The sequence below is a fragment of the Acomys minous genome (assembly GCF_964271855.1).
Source record: "Acomys minous genome assembly, chromosome: 11".
In the NCBI taxonomy this organism is placed as follows: domain Eukaryota; kingdom Metazoa; phylum Chordata; class Mammalia; order Rodentia; family Muridae; genus Acomys; species Acomys minous.
The window spans coordinates 53973800-53992100 of record NC_140492.1 but is presented as its reverse complement, the minus strand read 5'-3'; the positions used below and the strand labels follow the sequence as shown (position 1 = coordinate 53992100).

Here is an 18301-nt window from a genome sequence, read left to right as displayed (position 1 = left end):
TCATACATAGGCAGAGAGGGGTGCTTTCATCAATCACAAGAAATGGTTTGTGCTTATGCCAGTTATGACCTTGTCTTTTTTTGTGCCAGTCACACAGTCCATCTAGTCCCGTCTGGTCTAGGTGGTGATGATTGCAGAGTCTCAGGGCTTCTTAAACTTTTTCTTCTTGTGGCCTCTTTTTGTTTCTTGTCTTTAAGTTTTTAGAGACAGGGTTTCTTTGTGTTATCTTGGCTGCCCTGGACTCGCTTTGTGGACCAGGCTGGCCTTGAACTCAGAACGATCCACCTGCCTCTGCCTCCCAAGTGCTGGAATTACCGGCATGCGCCACCATGCCCGGCTTGTGGCCCCTTTTTGTTTGAAAAATTTTGTGCAACGTCAGGTGTATTGGTATCTGAAGTAGGTGTAGAGTGCACCAGCCAGATAGCTGAGTGGGTGAGGATGCTTCCTGCACAAGCCTTAGCATGCGAGTTCAAATCCTGGATCCCACAGTGATGGGAAACTATCCCCAAAAGCCTGAGTGCACGGACACACAGAAAATAATGACATCCTAGAATTTTAAACTAGCCAGGCTTGGCGGCGCACGCCTTTAACACCAGCATTCAGGGAGGCAGAGGCAGGCAGATTGCTTTGAGGTCAGTCTGGTTTACAAACTGAGTCCAGGACAGCCAAGGCTGTACTATCCAGAGAAACCTTGTCTCAATAAAATAAAATAAAACAAAATTCTAAAATAAATATAACCTATTACAGCATACATTGACTGCTAGTAAGTAAAATATATTTCAGAACATTCTTTATAGGTATAACTTTATACTTATTAAAGACAAAATTAAATTTGCGTAGTAAGGAGATAAATATTTATGTAAATAATTAAATCAGTCAATATTTGATACTACACAATATAGAGTACCTTCAGAATTTAAGTTTGCAGTACTAGGGATTGAACATTTGAGGTAAGCGCTGAGCTATATCCCTTCATCAGTTTTTCACAGTTGATGACTATTTTGATTTTGTGATGATCAATGCTGAGAACACTGCCTTGCATAAATACATAGTACAGAATGGTCGACGTATGTTGATGTAGTATTGTCAACTTGACAGACCTTAGCATTATCTGAGAGATGAGCCTTCAGATGAATCTGTGGGGTTATGTTAATTGAGGGGAGCAGACCCACCCGCTGCAGGTTGTCCTGTTCCCTAAACTTGAGATTTTAGAGTGTATGAGTGGAGAAAGTGACTGAACACGGCCCGCCTGCGGCTCATTTCTCTGCGCCAGGCTCCTGTGCCCTGACTCTGTAATGGTAGCCTGTAACCTGGGCTGTGAGCTCCCCACAGAGCTGAAGGGTAATAGTATCTGTCTAAAATCAGCTTTTTAAGATTTTTGGTTTGAAAGAAAAGTTTACGTTTCTCTTATTTTATGCATATCTCCCCCTCCCCTCCCCCCCCCTCTCTCTCTGTGTGTGTGTGTGTGTGTGTGTGTGTGTGTGTGTGTGTGTGTGTGGTTTTTTGAGACAGGGTTTCTTTGTGTCCTGGAACTCACTCTATAGACCCGGCTGGCCTCAAACTCGGATCCTCCTACCTCTGCGCTAGGATTAAAGGCGTGCGCCATTGCCTGGCAAGCCTCTTACATGGGGATACACCTTTCCATTGTTCGAATTATAGCAGGAAGTGTTGTGCCATTTGAGCAGATCATAATTGTTAGAGAGGAACCCAGGGGAGGGCTTGGAGCTGTGCTACGTAATTGCCACTGTTTTGCTACCCGAAAGATGGTGACAGTTTTTAAAGACAAATTTTATTTATGGTTTATGTCATGTAACTAGTGCTAGAGTTGTTAGGCCTTCTTCTAAGAAATTTAGTATTAGACAAAGTGGTTTTTTTTCCCTTAATGTGACAGATTTATTATGAGTTTTAGTTTTTCATGAGGATTTTGGTTTGTGTGTTGTGGTGTTCTATCATGGTACAAAGCAATCTAACTTGTAGTGGTGAAGGTTAAATTATTTGGATGTCACAGAATCTAGTGTTTGAGATTTTTATTTTTTCATGTTCTTTGGGAAGTTTCAGGACCTAATGATGCCAAACTGTCTTTGTAAATGCCTTTTCCCAGTCATCGTAAGTAGTCGGTGCGGGAAGTGTGAAGATGTTCTGTATCACAGCACTCTCCGCCTCTCGAGCCTGTGCTCTTCACAGGCTCTCTCTGTTTATGGAGTGGGGAAGCAGTGAAATCAGCCTTTAGGCAGCAGTTAGGTTATACAGTGCAGGAAGGGTGACATGAGGCAGTGTGCTCAAGTTTATAAGCGTTAGTCTTTCTCACTTTTTATTTGCATAGGAGGCTTAGTATGTTTTTATTTTTAAGTATTAAAATATGTGAAACAATGAAGGAGGAAGTTTTCTGAGAAAACACTATTTTCTATAGTTGCTGCTTTATTGCCAAGCCGGCTGATTCCAGGTCCACTGGTGACATGCTTCCTGAGCACAGGAGTCACTAAGTGCAGTAATATCTGTCAACTTGCCCTGGTATTACTTTGTTGTCTTCTTTAGCTCTGTCATTTCATCATCAGAAGTCTCTGTTCATCTGTCTTAATTACAACTTTCAATTGGCTGTAAATTCTATCTTCATTTGCTTCAGGAAAAAAAATCATAGTTTTCTTATCTTTCTCATTACATTTCCTTTGTTGTTGTTGTTGATTTTTTTGAGACAGTGTCTCTCTCTGCACAGCGCTAGCTATCCTGGAACTCACAGTTACATACAAAGATGGCGTGGAACTCAGATCTACCTGCCTCTGCCTCCTGAGTGCTGGGATCAAGTGCTTTGCCACCACACCTCTCTCATTTCTGAAGACAGATTCATACTCTTGAAGTTAAACTGTAAATGAAGCAGTCAGAAAGCTTGATTTTGGAATAAAAATTCTAGGATTCTTGAGTTGTTATGGATAGCCCAAGAGCCATTGCTGCTACGGTGTTCCAGACACATCGCAGTTGCAGAGATTAGGCTCACAAGAGTTTGCTGAGGTTTTTCTAAATGCCTGAGAGAAAATAGAGTAAATCTTCTCATTTCTAGAAGGATTGGTCATTGTCTGAAGTAGTCACAGCTCAAAGGTGAAAGGCCCAAGAGTCTTGGGAGGTGACATAGCTCTTGGGGCAGAGGCAGGTGGATCTCTGAGTCCAAGGACTCCTGGTCCATCTAAGGCATGTGAGGCCAGTCAGAGCACACAGTGAGACCCGTGCTCCCATGCACACGCTCCACCCACCCACCCCAACCTGAGCAGGCACAGATAGAGCCTGCTGAGTTTTTCCACTTTCCTCAAGATTGGCAATGAAAAAGGTGTTGAATCCCAGGGTTGTGCTGGTTGTCTTAAACAGTGTGTGCTCAGTCTCCTGAAAGAGAGGGTGGTTCCGAGGAGGCACGTGGGCAAGGAAGGAGCCACTGTGGTAGGCATGTCTTACAGGAGCCAGTTCAAAGCGTAGTTTCTTGTTTTCTGTGTCAGAATGTCTTCATACGGTAGGAAGACATACTTTTTCTCTGTACTGTGAGCCCAGCAACCACTCATACATACTTTCTACTTTAAAGTAGGAATGCTTTGTGTGAGTTAGACCTCTTAGCTTTGGAAAGCAGACTTGTTTAACGAATTATTAGTTCAGGGTTCTTGACAACATGTCTTTAAACTTCCATGCTATGGAGGAAAGATTTTAGGAAATCATATCAGCTTATTTCTTGAAATAATTAGATAATAAAATGTATTCAGTACTTTGTATTTTAATTTTTCTGCATCTCACTGCCCTGCATCCTGTTATTTAGAGTTTAATTTCAAAAGACTGTGAGTCTGTCTTTAAAAAAAGCATCTGGATGTGGTGGTGCACACCTTTATCCCAGCACTCAGGAGGCAGAGGCGGGTAGAGCTCTTGAGTTCCAGGCTATCTTTGTATATATAGTGAGTTCCAGGATAGCAAGGGCTATGTAGAGAGATCTTGTCTCAAAAACAACAACAACAACGACAAAACCAAAACAAAGTAACAAAAAGAAAAGACAAGAAAACTAAGATGGGAGGGGGCACAGAAGATAAAATTTACAGCCAACTGAAAAATTGTAATTAAAAGGAGCACAGTCAGATTTTTGAAGGTGGGAACATGGTAACTTAGAATTAAAGCAGGTTTTAGAAAACATCTGGTTTATTTTACTAAAAGTTATGATTTAAGAGAGCATTTAAGAGCTCCAAGGACTGCAGTATAGGTGTTGGCTTCTGCCGCTGTTTGTATGCATTCAAAATATACATAATAATGTTTAAATTAACATTGTGTTATTGATGTGTCTTTCAACAGATGATACTGTGCTAATTTGTAATTCACATTAAATAATGTTTTTGAGTATTTTGCCTTGAAATGAAAGACCTAGTGCAGACTGCCTGTAAATCACTTGGCTGTCATATTTAGATGTCGCTCATAATATGTTGTCATTGTTTTGTATCTGATACGAAAGATATCATTTAAGGAAACGTTGATCTCCAGACATTGCATATTGGCTTTTGTCTGTGTTAAATGGATATGCCTGTCAGTCACTGTGTGCTACCAACATCTTCGGTACCAAGCAACTAGTATTGATGGAGAAATGCCTGGGAGAGTTGTTTCTTTTTTATTAGATTAGTATGAGTTCAGTTAGCACCTTAAAATAAATAAAAGTCTCATAATGGAAGAGAAAAAAAAAGATAAAGAACTTACATTATATACATATATTCTTATACCTTGTATTGGGTTGGTGTTAGATTTGTTAGGAAAGAGCAGAGCAGAGTGAGCGGCAGTTGTCACTTCAAGATGACTCTGCTTTCTACAACTTATGTGTATTGTGAAGTCACTGAAAGGATAGCTTAAAGCCCTTGGCAACCATAGGTAGCCTAGGATAGTTTGGAATTCAGAGATGACTGTAGACTGCCTAGCCAAATGGGAATTTGGTTTGAGCTTGAAGGACCCGTTAAGGATTGCTGTTAAGGATGAGGCAACGCAAAAAGGTAAGGAAAGGTCTGTAAATGAGATGAGAGTGTGTCGGTAAGCCACACACGGCTCGGTTCAGAATGGGTTTCATTGTGTCTGTTTTACATGTTATCCCCAAATTAAAGTTTTTTTCCTTATGTGATTGTTTTCTCAAAGGTATTATACTGATTTGTTGTTAAGAGGGAATAAGGTAAAAGCAGAAACTCAAAGCCTTACTTTCCAAAAGGCAGAAAAGTCATTTGGAGTTGGTGTACTTACACAATTTTAGGTACATTTATTTTGTTTTCAAGTAAATGGCCTTAAAGATAAGTTAGACTGACTGAAGTTAGACCCCGAGGGAGCCCACCATTTGTCCTTTGGCTTGGGGCCACTTGAATTTCACATTCATACATACATACATGTATGTATGATGCATTTACTTACAATAAATAAACTCTCACTGTGTGCCCAGAGTGGCATTGCGCTTCTGATAGCCTTGGCTTGATTCTAGGCACAAGCCGTGACACCTGGCTTCCCATTAGTAGTGTTTAAGAGTTATTTATTCTTCCAGTTTCCCACACTTTTGACCATATTCCCCTTCCCATAGTCCTCTGTTAGTCACTTTTCCTCTAAACCTCTTCTTCCCAGCACCATTATTTGTAGTATGAGAATAGTATATTTACATTATAGCCGGTTGCTTCCAGCAAATGATGCTGCATATTTAAATGAAGCAGAGTAGACTTAACTAGAATGACTAAATAAATGGTGGGTTAAATTGCTTGTAATTGGAAACTATTTCATGCTAAACTGATACATATTTAAGTAAAGGATAGATTTACTTTATATGTGTTGGTAGGTTTGTTTTGTTTTGTTTTGCATACTTGTAATCAGTTCTCATTTTAATCCCTCTCTTCCTATAGGAGATAAAGATGGCAGCAAGGTGACCACAGTGGTGGCAACTCCTGGACAGGGTCCTGACAGGCCACAGGAAGTCAGTTACACAGACACTAAAGTCATTGGAAATGGATCATTTGGTGTGGTATATCAAGCCAAACTTTGTGATTCAGGAGAACTGGTTGCCATCAAGAAAGTTCTGCAGGACAAACGATTTAAGGTAATGGTGTTTCATTTGTCTTCATTGCTATATATATATATATTTATTTATTTTAATCATATCACTTGTAACCTCCTGGCCGTATCCCTTCCTTTTTTGTCCCCTCTCCTCCTCCTTTCCCTTTCCTATCTCTCCTCTTCCCCTTCTTCCCTTCCCTACCCTTTCCCGTGTCACTAGACAGCCCAGATCGCTCTGACACTCATGGTCTTCCTGTGGCTCAGCCTCCCTCCTTAGGGCTGCGCTTACAGGCAGGCGACAGACCACAGCTGCTTTGGACTTATTTTTCCTGATTTATTTGTTTGTTTTTTGTTACACTATACTTCCTCTTTCTTTCTTGTTTTACTATCTTGTTAAATCTGTCATATCTTCAGCAGACAGCTGCTAGATTGGGGTGAAAGTATATAAAAGTTACCAGTTGGAGAAAAGAATACTTAACTCTGTAGCTTTTATACTTCTTTCTCGTTGCATTGCACTTATTGTAGGACTCTGTTCTTCCTTTAGGTGAGACCTGGGGATTGCTAGGCCTGGCAGCAGGCATCTTTACCTACTGAGCTATCTTGTCAGCTCCATTGATGTTTAGTTTTTCAAGGCAGGGTTTCTCTGTGTCCCGTGGCTGTTATGGAATTTGGCCTGTAGACCAGGCTGGGCTAAACACACAGACATCCACCTGCCTCTGCCTCCCGACCTACTGCTCCATTGTTTTTTTGTTTTGCTTTGTTTTTCTTTCTTTCTTTTTTGTTTTTGTTTTTGGTTTGGTTTTTCAAGACAGGATTTCTCTGTGTAGCCCTAGCAATTCTGGAATTCTCTTTGTAGACCAGGCTGGTCTCTTCCTCTCAAGTGCTGGGATGAAAGGCATGTGCCACCATGCTGGCTTTTCCATTGAAATTTTTAAAAAATTTATTTATGATGTATACAGTGTACACACTAGAGGTGAGCGCCAGATCTCATTATAGATGATTGTGAGCCACCATATGGTTGCTGGGAATTGAACTCAGGACCTTTGGGAGAGTAGCCAGTGCTCTTAACCTTTGAGCCATCTCTCCAGCTCTGCTCCATTGAATTTTTGAGGATAAAATTTTGTAATTTTTAAAAAGTAGACCTTTAATGAACTTTCTAAACATATCTGGAGATGTTTGATAAATTTATATTACATGTATGAGATTTTTCTTAAGACTAGTAATTTTTATTTACCATTAGTATTTAAATAACTAATTTTGGGTGAGCTTTAAGTTTGTAATTACATTTATTTATTGTGGGGCATACATGCCCCACACATAGAGTTGGAGGACACATTGTTGGGATCAGTTCCCTCCTTCCAACTTGTGGGTCCTAGGGTGGGATTTAGACAGTTGGCTTTCTTGGGAAGGTTCTTTACCCATTGAACCACCTCCCCTGCCTTTGGTAATAGTTTATATTCAAATTTATTAAGGTGGATTACCTTTAATTTTATAACTGACCATAGCAACTGCAAGTAATGAGTGTACATTTTTCCTTTTTAAACACATTTTTGTATTATCCTGATGACAAGATTCTGATAGCAGTGGTTCAATGCTGGCAACAGACCTGGCTGTGCGTTGTCTTGTCGTGCAGATCTCCTCCCTCCTAGAGGAGGGCTGATGTCAGGACAGAGAGAAGGTGGCTGCAGATTGAAAATCTATGTGGTTTGTGCTAAGTTCTACCTCATGAGGGCCTTGCCAATGCACATTCTCTTGAGTAATAAATAATTGTTTATTTTCCCATGGGTTTGCCTGCAAACTTGATTTGCTTTTGCTTTTTGCTAATTTGATAGAGGAGAAATGATACCTCACTGTGCAGGTTAGTGCAAGTGCTAAATGGGCCATAATTTAGAAAGCTAATACTATTGCACCACCCTGCCTTGGAGCTGCTATGCTAGGAACTTAGTAGCTTAAGGAAGGGCCTGAGTATTTCATAAAGCCTGGCTGATGTAGAAGTAGCATCTGTGATCTATTATTCCAACCTTTTTGCCTATATAAAAAAGGAGAAATGATTTTCTAGAGCTAGGTTGGCTGGAGGATGATGACTCCCAGGGGACTAGGATGCTTACTTGTGTTCTTGATGCTTCTTGCTGAACTTGGGACACTGTGGGCTTATAGCTAAGCTCTCCCTCTCTTATAGCTAAGCTCTCCCTCTCTTATAGCTAAGCTCTCCCTCTCTTATAGCTAAGCTCTCCCTCTCTTGGAATTTTTAATTGGATTTCTTTAAGCTCTGGTGTTTCACATATTGAATTGCATAAGAATAGAAAATACCGATTTGTTTTAGTCTCCTTTTTGTGTCTTTCAGTTTTTCTTACAGGGTCTATTCTTCCTTGGTAAGTTTATACCTGCATAGTTTTTTGGTTTTGCTATTATATACTTTTTTTTCGTTTTAATTCCCTATATACTAAACAGTGGTAGGTTGTATCACTCAGCTCAAATGCTTCACACTAACTCACCCTTTCCTCTGTGGAATTTACTCTTTGTTTTCCTCTGTAACTACACAGATAGTAGAAGCCAAAATTAAAATTTGTTTTGTTGACCAATTTATTTTTGTATATATAATAATAATAGTAGTAGTAGTAGTAGTAATAACAATAACAATAATTTCTCTTACAATTTAAGAATTTATCATGTAACATGAAGGATTTACATAACTGCTGCCTAAGACTGTATTAAATAATTAGGTATGACCAGAGGAAAAACTAGATAGATAAATAAATAAATAAATAAACCAGTTAGCCTTTGCTAGTAGTGGTTTTGAGAAGCAATTTGTTTCAGTGCAAAAATAGGATGAGGGGTAATACCGTAGAGAAAAAGAAAAGCAAGAATAATTATCCCTAATGTAGTGATCACCGGGGCTTTTAAAGTAATTTCTCATATAACAAGCTTTATTTTAATAATATTTAACCTGAAATCTGAATATCCCCTTTCCCTACCCCTCCCATAGTACCATGACACATTACTTGGTGGGGAGTGCCCATGGTGTGGGGTAAACTTCAGCTAGTTACCTGATTGATGTAGGAGTCCCTTAATATTAAGGCAGTCTTGAAAAGTGATTTTTAGTGTTTGAACCTGGCTTTTACAATTTGAGTTATCTGTAAGCTACACTTTAAATTAGTGATCTTAGTTTCATTAACTATTAATTTTAGTTCTCCTTTGCAACAAGTCATGGGTTTCAAGTATCCAGTTTGGTTTCTCTTGTGGCTGGAATAAAGGGAAAATAGTGCATGTAAAATCAGTACTGCCCTATGCATAATGTATTTTGAAGGATAAGGAGAAATAATATCTAGTATTAGGGATTTTGAATTACATGCTGCTGCTTACTTGGGGTTTTTGGTTTCTTTTCTTCCCCTTTAAAAAAAATTCTTACCTCTTTGTTATACTTTTAAAATATGGTAATCCTCATTTTCAGGCAATTTAAGTCATACAGAAAATCTCTTTGCTGTTCAAATTGATAAAGTGTTTACGTCCTACATAAAAATGTTCATTGACTTATAGAAATGTCTGTTTATTAACTGGAAGCTACAAGATACATGTAAGAAAAACTGCAGGATAAAGCTTGTAGAGCCACAAACTGCATACAGGTAGCACAGGCCTCCTGTATCCCAGCCCAAGCGCCCTAGAGCCCTACAGAGCCACATAGCTCCTGCATATCAGCTTTCCAAATCTGTTGTACTCAACCTTGGGCTCGCCAGAGCTTACTCAAGATAGAACAACTAGATTTGGAGAGATATACCAAAGAGCAGCTGAGGAGAGGTTTAGCAAAGGACATGCCATGATCTTTGGATGGTGCCTGTTCAGGCACATGGTAGCAGAACTTAAAGGACTAGTGATAGTGCCCGGAGCCTTCAATAAAGGTCCTGTCACTCCTGCACATCATACCAGGGTGTACTAGAAGATGGATGGTGATTTGAAGAAAAAAAATGTAACTCTAACAAAGTACTTCAGATTTAGAAAAGTGTCACAGTGAAGGCATAGAGAATATTTTCAGTAAAATCAGAAGTCTCAAACTTAGAGGAAGAAATGTTCATCCTAGGTACAAGAGACAGATGGAACACTAAATAGACAGGATTAGAGAAGAAACTCGTCCAGTCATAGGTAAAGCATTAAGAATGCAGAATAAAAGGCATTGGAAGATTCAAGGAACAAGATCAAGTAACAAAAAAAAACAAACAAAAAAAAAACAGTACCATCAGAATAACATCTGAGGCTTTTGACAGAAACATTTAAAGTCAGAATGTCTGGGAGAGATTATTCCAAACTCTCAAGGGCACAACTACCACCCCAAACTATTATACCTAACAAAACTACCCACTAAATTTGAAGGACAAAGGAGATTTTTTTCTATGATTAAAGGAATTTATGACTACTACACCATGCTACAAATGATGCTGGAAGGAATACTTCAATCCAAAGAGAAGGGTAAGAACACCCCGAGGGGCCTGGAGAGATGGCTCAGTGGTTCTTAATTGCTCTTTAAGAGGTCCTGAGTTCAATTCCCAGCAACCACATGGTGGCTCACAGCCATCTGCAATGGGATCTGATTGCCTCTTCTGGTGTGCATGGAGACTGAGCACTCATACACAAAATACATGAATAAATAAATCTTGGAGAAAAAAAAAGAACATTCAGAGGGCACACGGAATAAACAGACAGTACAAGGACAGATAATCAAAGAGGTCTAAGGAAACAACACAGAAGCAGCAAAATGGTAGGAATTAATAGCACATCTTTCAGTAATAACTCTCAATATTAGTGGACTGTTTTCCCAATAAAATGGCACAGATTAATAGATTGGTTTAGAAAATATATTTTTAATGCTTCCAATAAACACATCACTATCAATAACTGACACTTTAGGGTAAAGGCATAGAAAAAGGTATTCTAAGCCTTTAAAAAACTTTAAAACTTTAAAAAAAAAACCAAGTATGTATAGGTATTCTAATATTTGACAGTTGACCTCAAAATAATCAAAAGAGATAAGGAAACTCCACCAAAAGAGTACTATAATTCTAAATATTCACTAAACACATAAAAATTCAACCTCATTAAAAATAGTTATTAGATCTAAAGCAACAGATATTTTAAAACTACTGAACAATAATTGAATCAAAGGAGAAATCAAGAAGGAAATTTAAAAATCCAAGAATTGAACAAAAATGAAAACAGCATACTAAAATCTGTGGAACATGATGGTGACAGTCCTAAAAGGAAAGTTTATATCAATGCCTGCATCAAAAACTGAGAGAGCTCAGATTAATAACTTAATAATACATCTAAAGGCCCTTGCAGAATAAGAGCAAATAACACATGCAAAGAGATAATCAAAACCAAGGCTGAAATAAGATGAAAACATAAAAGATGCTAAGAAAATTTGGAGAGTTAAAAGGATGCACTTTAAAAATCTATATTTTACTAAATTAAAAAAATATAAAAGAAATGGATAGATTTCTAGATGACCAAAGTGCAGTATAATTTAAACAGCTCCAAACAACCAGTGAGATAGTAGCAGCAATTAAAATTCTCCTTAGTAAGAAAAGATCAGGGCCAGAAGAACTACCAGACCTTCAAAGAAGACAAAGTAATGCCAGTGTTACTCAAATTAGTCATTGTAGAGGAGGAAGTTTTACGTAGCAACATGGCTACGCTGGCAAGAGATCACATCCAAAGACTTAGGTCTGTGCGATTCGGCTGGAATGCAGACACACCCTGAGCACACCTCTCTGGCTGGGTACAGGCTTAATCCCTCAAGCTGGAATATAGGCAGGACACACTTTTAATCCCTCTGGCTGGAATACAGTTCACACCTTTAATCTCAAACAGTGATGTCTAATTGAGGGACAGTGACAAATCTTGAGGTTGGGTTTACTATCTTCATGGTGGGGAGCACAGCAGCACACAGGCAGGCACGGTGCTGGAGGAGCATCTGAGAGTCCTATATCAGGATCTGCAGGCAGCAGGAAGATAGAGCCCAACCCCAGTGACAAATTTCCTTCAGTAAAGCCACACCTCCCAATCCTCATAATCCTTTCAAATAGCATCACTCCCTGGAGGCCATTATCATTTAAAGTACCACATTCTACTCCCTGGTCCCCATAGGCTTATAGCCATATCATAATGTAAAAAATGCATTCAGTCCCACTTCAAAAGTACCCATAGTCTACCACAGTCTCAAGACTGTTTAATAAACAAAGTCTAAACTTTGGTCTCCTCTGTCTCACGGCAATCCCTTAACTATCACCTTAATTATAGCTATACTGGAAGATCACAGTGGTTCAGAATATACATCACCATTCCAGAAGGGAGGAAAGGATGCATAGTGAATAAATACTGGACCAAAGCAAAACTGCAAAACAGCGGGGCAGTCTCCATGCCTGATGTCAGAGCACTGTTCAGCCTCCAGCTCCTTGCAGTCACTTCTCTCCACAGGCTAGTTCCACATTCTGTTAGTAGGTGGCCTTGGCAGGTGTCCTGTGACTGGCATTTCCGTGATCTTGGGGTCTCCAACACAATTCTAGGGTTCGTCCTCACAGCCTCATGCAGTAGCCTCTCTGGGCCTCCATGCAGGCATGCCGCTGACCCACGCCTGGCCTCAGTGGCTTTCCTTAGATATGGAGGGAGATTCCACAACCCCATTCCTGTACCCTTGACTCTAAAGCTAGACTCATGAGGCCGAAGCTGCTGCGTGACAGGCTGGGACTTTGCCCCTCACTCAGTAGTGCAGCATCAGCTCTCTGTGGGATGCTTTCTTTGACTGCTTGTGCTTTTCACAAGCTGGAGGCTTAGCTGGGTGGGGCCTTGCCCTGAGGACACCACTCCCTTTATTCATTGAGAATCAGGCTTTGCTTTAAGCATCAACTTCACCTTTCCTGATGCTCTTTCCCCCCTCACCCTGTACATTTTGTATCTCTTAGCCCAGCTTCATCCTTTTCTGTGTAAGAGTGATTACTAACAACCAGAAAAGAGAATCAACACTAGGCTGTCTCTTCACATTAGTCTTAGGCAGAGTTTTAGGACAAGGGCAGAAAGCAACCCCAAGAATGTCCTCTAGGCCGCTTACTAGGATTTCTCCCTCTGAAGTATCTTGAGCTAGGCCTCCACAGTTCAGGTTGCCCTCAGCATCGCGTTCCGTGCTCCTACTAGGGTACCCATTAAGCATTTCTAGTAAAGTCCTAAGACTTCCACATTCCCCAGCAAACAGTGCGATCTGACCTCTCATAGCAATACTGTTATGATTAATAAAAAGAAAATAAGATGGCAGGCAATAGATATTATATGTGGTTTATTAAGTGAGCATGTGGGGAGAAGGAAAGCGGGGAGAGGTACCCCAGAAAGAGAGAAAAGAGGAAGAGAGAGAAAGTACAAGGCGGGGGGTGAGAGACCTCCAGGAGGGTCTGTTCTTTTATATGACCCCGGGCAGGGCCACGCCACCGTGGCAGGTAAGCAATGACATCACAAGTAGTCAGACTGAAGCCGAATCCTAACAAATACCCCATCCTTGGTACCAACTTCTGTTTTAGCCACTGTTCTGTTGTGAAGATATACCATGACCAAGGCAACTCTTACAAAAGAAAGCTTTTAATTTGGAGTGTTCCGAGGTTAGCCCATTGTGATCGTGGTAGAGCACATGGTGGGATGCCAGCAGACACAGTGATGGAGAAGCAGCTGAGAGCTCTACAGTCTGATCCATGGCGGCAGAAGACAGAGCTCCTGGGCCTGGCCTGGCTTGAGCCCCCACCCCCAGTGACACACTTCCTCCAGCAGTGTCACACCCAGTCCAGGAAGGCTGTGTCTCTTAGTTCTTATTATAGACCTTTCAAATAGTCACTCCAGACTGACTGAATATTCACATATATGAGCTTATAGGGACCGTTCTTACTCAGTCCACCATAGAAACTGAAGTCAGCAGCATAAACAGATTAGGCCGTGATCAAGCCTGCTTCATGCCAGAAGTCCAGGCATGGTTCAGCATACGTAAGTCAGTAAACATAACCCACTACACAGCCTCCAAAGGAGCTTGGACAGGATCCAACATCCTTTCAGGATCAGTCCTGGAGAAACAGAGATGGGGGATAGAGCAACATAATAAAGAAAATATACAGTAAGCCCACAGCCAGTATCATACTACATAGAAAAGAGCTCAGAGCATTTCCACTGAAATCAGCTAATCCCCTCTCCTTCTGTTTAATAAAGTGCTTGAAGTCTCAGCTGGAGCTATGAGACAGATGAAGGAGATAAAGCATATGCAGGCAGGAAGTGAAGAATTCAAAGCTAGTTTTCTCTTCAGCCTCCCGGGGGTAGTTGTGACTTTTTACTAACTCTAATCTGACAGGGCTTCTGTCTAATAATTTTGTTTATTTTTATTTTATGTGCGTGTTGGTGTTTTGCCTGCATGTGTGTCAGTGTGAGGGTGTCAGCTCTTAGAGTTACAGACAATTGTGAGCTGCCATGTGGGTGCTGGGAATTGAACCCAGGTCCTCTGGGAAAGCAATCAGTACTCTTAACCACTGAGCCATCTCTCCAGACCAGGGGCTTGTGTTTAGAATAAGCCAAAAACTAAATATTAAGAAAATCCAATTAAAAATTGGGACATGGGACTAGAAAGATGGCTCAGAGGTTAAGAGCACTGACTGGCCATCCAGAGGTCCTGAGTTTAATTCCCAGCTACCACATGGTGGCTCACAACCATCTATAATGAGATCTGGTGTCTTCTTCTGACCTGCAGGCAGAACACCCTTTTTTAAAAATTTAATTTAATTTTATTTTTTTAATAAATCTTAAAAAACAAAAACAAAAATAAAATAGATTTTCTTTAAAAAATAGAAATAAAGGACCAGGCGGTGGTGGCACACACCTTTAATCCCAGCACTCAGGAAGCAGAGGCAGGTGGATCGCTGTGAGTTCGAGGCCAGCCTGGTCTACAAAGTAAGTCCAGGACAGCCAAGGCTACCCAGAGAAACCTTGTCTCGAAAAAAACAAAATAAAATAAAATTAAATAAAAATAAGTAAAAATAAAAATTGGGGAATGGAGACTGGATTTGGTGGCACACGCCTTTAATCTCAGTACTGGAAAGACAGAGGCAGGCAGATCTCTGTGAGTTTCAGGATAGCCAGGACTAGGTAGAAAAAGCCCATTTCAAAAGAGCTGGGGAGTATGCATGGAAGTAAACAGAATTTTCAAAAGAGGAAAGGCAGCTGGCTGATAAATACTTAAAAAAAAAATTAACATCCCTATGCCACCACGAAAATTCAAAATTAAACTATGAGACTTCATCTTACCCCATCAGAACGCCTAAGAGAATATAATTTTTAAGAAGACAATAAGCACAGCTGAGGGTGTAGGGAAAGACTCAGCGCTGGCGGGAGTGCAGACTGGCGCAGCCACTGCTGACATCGGTGGGATTTAACAGCGTTCCCAGGCAGCATCTTAGTTGGCAGCCCCCTTACTCGAGGTGTGAAATTCATCATTGCTTGTTTCCTTACTGTTAGGGTCTTTGCTGAGACATTTGATGTCAGCAGAACAGGTTTGCCTCTGTAAATTCTTCACTGTAGCCTAGAATGGTGTTTCTTGGTTGTTTGGTTTTAATATTTTCATAATAATGAAAAGAAATTCTTCTTCGGGTGTGTATGTGCAGTATTCCACTGCCTGTTGTGCTTAGATGCTACTTTCATATCTTAGATTTTGGAAGTTCTCTGCTGTAATCACACGTTGCGTAGAATTTGTGTGCATTCCATTTTTTTCTCAGGTCCTTCTTCCTCTCCATGGAGTTTAGTGACTTCATGTTAACAGTTCTTGGGTGCTTTAGGCATGCTTATTGTTTTTCTTTGCTAATGTCTGATTGTGGTTTTTTGTTTTTGTTTTTTTTTTTCACCTTATCTCCAGACCTTGATATTCTGCTTGGTCTAGTGTATTAGTGATAGCTTTGCATTTTAATGTCTAATTGCTCAGTTGGGTAATTCATAGTCAAAAATCCTGGGAGCCCCTGCCCCCAATCTCAATTTCTTAGCTGATTTTCTCTCTCATATTGCTGGCTTTTCTTATTCAGAGCGTGAATGAATTCCTTTATTTCTTCCATCTACATGTTTATATTCTTTGAGTTAATTGGTCATTTTATGGGATATACTTTTAAATTCTTTTTAAAATTCTTTTGTCAGTGTTTCAACTATTACTGTGTCTTTTTTTATGTGGTCTTAAAGTTATAATCTTTTGAAAGGATCACAGTTCCTTGTCCTTTTCATCTTTGTTTTTGTTGCTATTTGTGCATCTTTTCAATGATAATTCCTTCATGTTTTACTTGGGAGCTTACATAGGGACTATTTTCCCCTTGGTACTTTGGAACTTACTCTGTAGATTAGACTACTCTTGGACTCACAGAGATCCACCTGCCTCTGCCTTCCTAGTTCTGGGATTAAAAGTGTGTGCTACCACCACCCTCTGACAGTAGGCATTCCTTTTTTGTTTTTTTAAAGTATTTTTTAAAATAAAATTTTATGTGTGTGGGTGTTTACATACATGTCTCTGCGCCCCGTGCGTCGTTGTCCTTGAAAGCCATCAGGTGTTGGAGCCTCTGGAACAGAAGTTACAGGTGGCTGCGCCCCTGAGCTCCTCTCCAGTCCCTAGCCTACTTCCTTCTCCTTTTATTTCCTGTAGTTTTCTGTCTTCTTCTGTCTTATATTAGATAGAGTCTATCTTTTGTGACTTGGCTTTTATTAATTGCAGCTCATGGAGGCAGCTCTTAGCCGTCTTTTCATCTTTATCTTATTGTTTGGCTCACACATCAGCATGCTTTGGTGCTAGGACCACAACATAGCTCAGCAGTCTGGCGATTAGAGCAGGTTGACACGGTGCTGATCAGGACTGCAGCTTGGCCTGTTGGACAGCAGGTTCCCAGTACCGAATTCTTATTTACGATCAAATGATGTTAGAATGTGTTACATTTTCTTAATGCTCAGATTATATCTTCACTGGTTATATTTTTGGCTGTTGGGAGTGATGCCACTATGACTATTTGTTTATAGTTACTGTTCATTTGTTCTTCATTTACACAGAGGGGGGGAGGGAGGAGAGAGCGCGCATGCAAGGGCTGGGAGTGGAATTTCTGGGTCACATGGTGATTCTGTGATTAAAATCTTGAGGGAATTGTAACCTCTTTTCCTAAATAGCTGTACCATTTTAAAGTCTCACAATAGTGTTATAAGTACTGTGATTTCTGCATGTAACTTGAAACCACTTGCTATCATCTGCTGTTTGTTTGTTTTGTTTGTTTGTTTGTTGTCAGTTCTTTGGGGGGGGTGCTGTTGAGCCAGAGTTTCTCTGTGTAGCCTTGGCTGTCCTGGACTTGCTTTGTAGACCAGGCTGGCCTCAAACTCAAAGAGATCTGCCTGCCTCTGCCTCCCAAGCACCGCGATTATAGGTGTGCACCACCATGCCCAACTGAGAACTGGAAAATTTAAGGAATCGTGAATACTGAATTTGATACAAATTGTAGGCCTGAAACTTTTTTGCAACTCATTTTTCCCTTTGTGAAGGAAAGTTCCTGGAATGGACAACACCTGATTCTGAACCTCCTGCCCGGCTCATCAACTGGTTAGAACTTGTCTTCATTTGTTAGACTGTCATATGGCCTTGCACGTATGCGGTCTGTTCTTCAAACAGTTCAGTGTGTGCTTGAAAAAATGACACGGTATTAAAATGTAGGGCTTTGTATGTCTGTTAGGTCTATTTTACTAAGAGTGTGTGTGTGTGTGTGTGTGTGTGTGTGTGTGTGTGTGTGTGTGTGTGTGTACACACACGCAGGCATGCCATGGTCTTGTGTGGCAGTCAGAGGACAACCCTTAGGAGTCGGTTTCCTCTTGCACTTTATAAGTTTTGGAGATGAACTTAGCCCTCCAGGTCTGTGTGGCAAGTGGCTTATCCACTGAGCCATCTTGCTGGCCCTAAAAGTGTTTTGTGTTTATTTCCTTACTGACACACCTGACTGGGCTCATTTCTGAGAGTGGAGGTATTAAAGGCTACTATTACCATGTTGCTCTCTTTCAGAGTCATCAGTGTTTGTGTGTGGAGTTCAGTGGGATTGAGTCTTTTATCACAATCCTTTCTCCTTGTGGTTTTTGACTTAAAGTTTCCTTTAGCCAATACTGGTCCTTTTCTTCTGGTTACCATGCATAGTATCCTTTCTGTCTGTTCACTGTTCACTGTGAGTTTCTGCGTTCTCTTAAGCTTACAGTGAGC

At 40.5% G+C, this 18301-nt stretch overlaps 1 protein-coding gene across 6 annotated transcripts in view; it reads left to right on the top strand.

Moving 5' to 3' along the window:
• The window catches only part of GSK3B (glycogen synthase kinase 3 beta), a 144436-nt gene that overhangs the window by 39983 nt on the left and 86152 nt on the right, over positions 1 to 18301 (top strand). For 2 of the 6 annotated variants that reach the window (XM_084800610.1, XM_084800606.1), the window contains exons 1-2: positions 4855 to 4997; positions 5880 to 6073. In XM_084800610.1, the coding sequence (XP_084656736.1) occupies positions 4907 to 4997; positions 5880 to 6073 (285 nt within the window). In that variant the 5' untranslated portion in view covers positions 4855 to 4906. Of the gene's footprint in view, positions 1 to 4853; positions 4998 to 5879; positions 6074 to 18301 lie in introns of those variants that run through there. The other 4 variants (XM_084800609.1, XM_084800607.1, XR_014782878.1 and 1 more) reach the window with 3 other exon arrangements.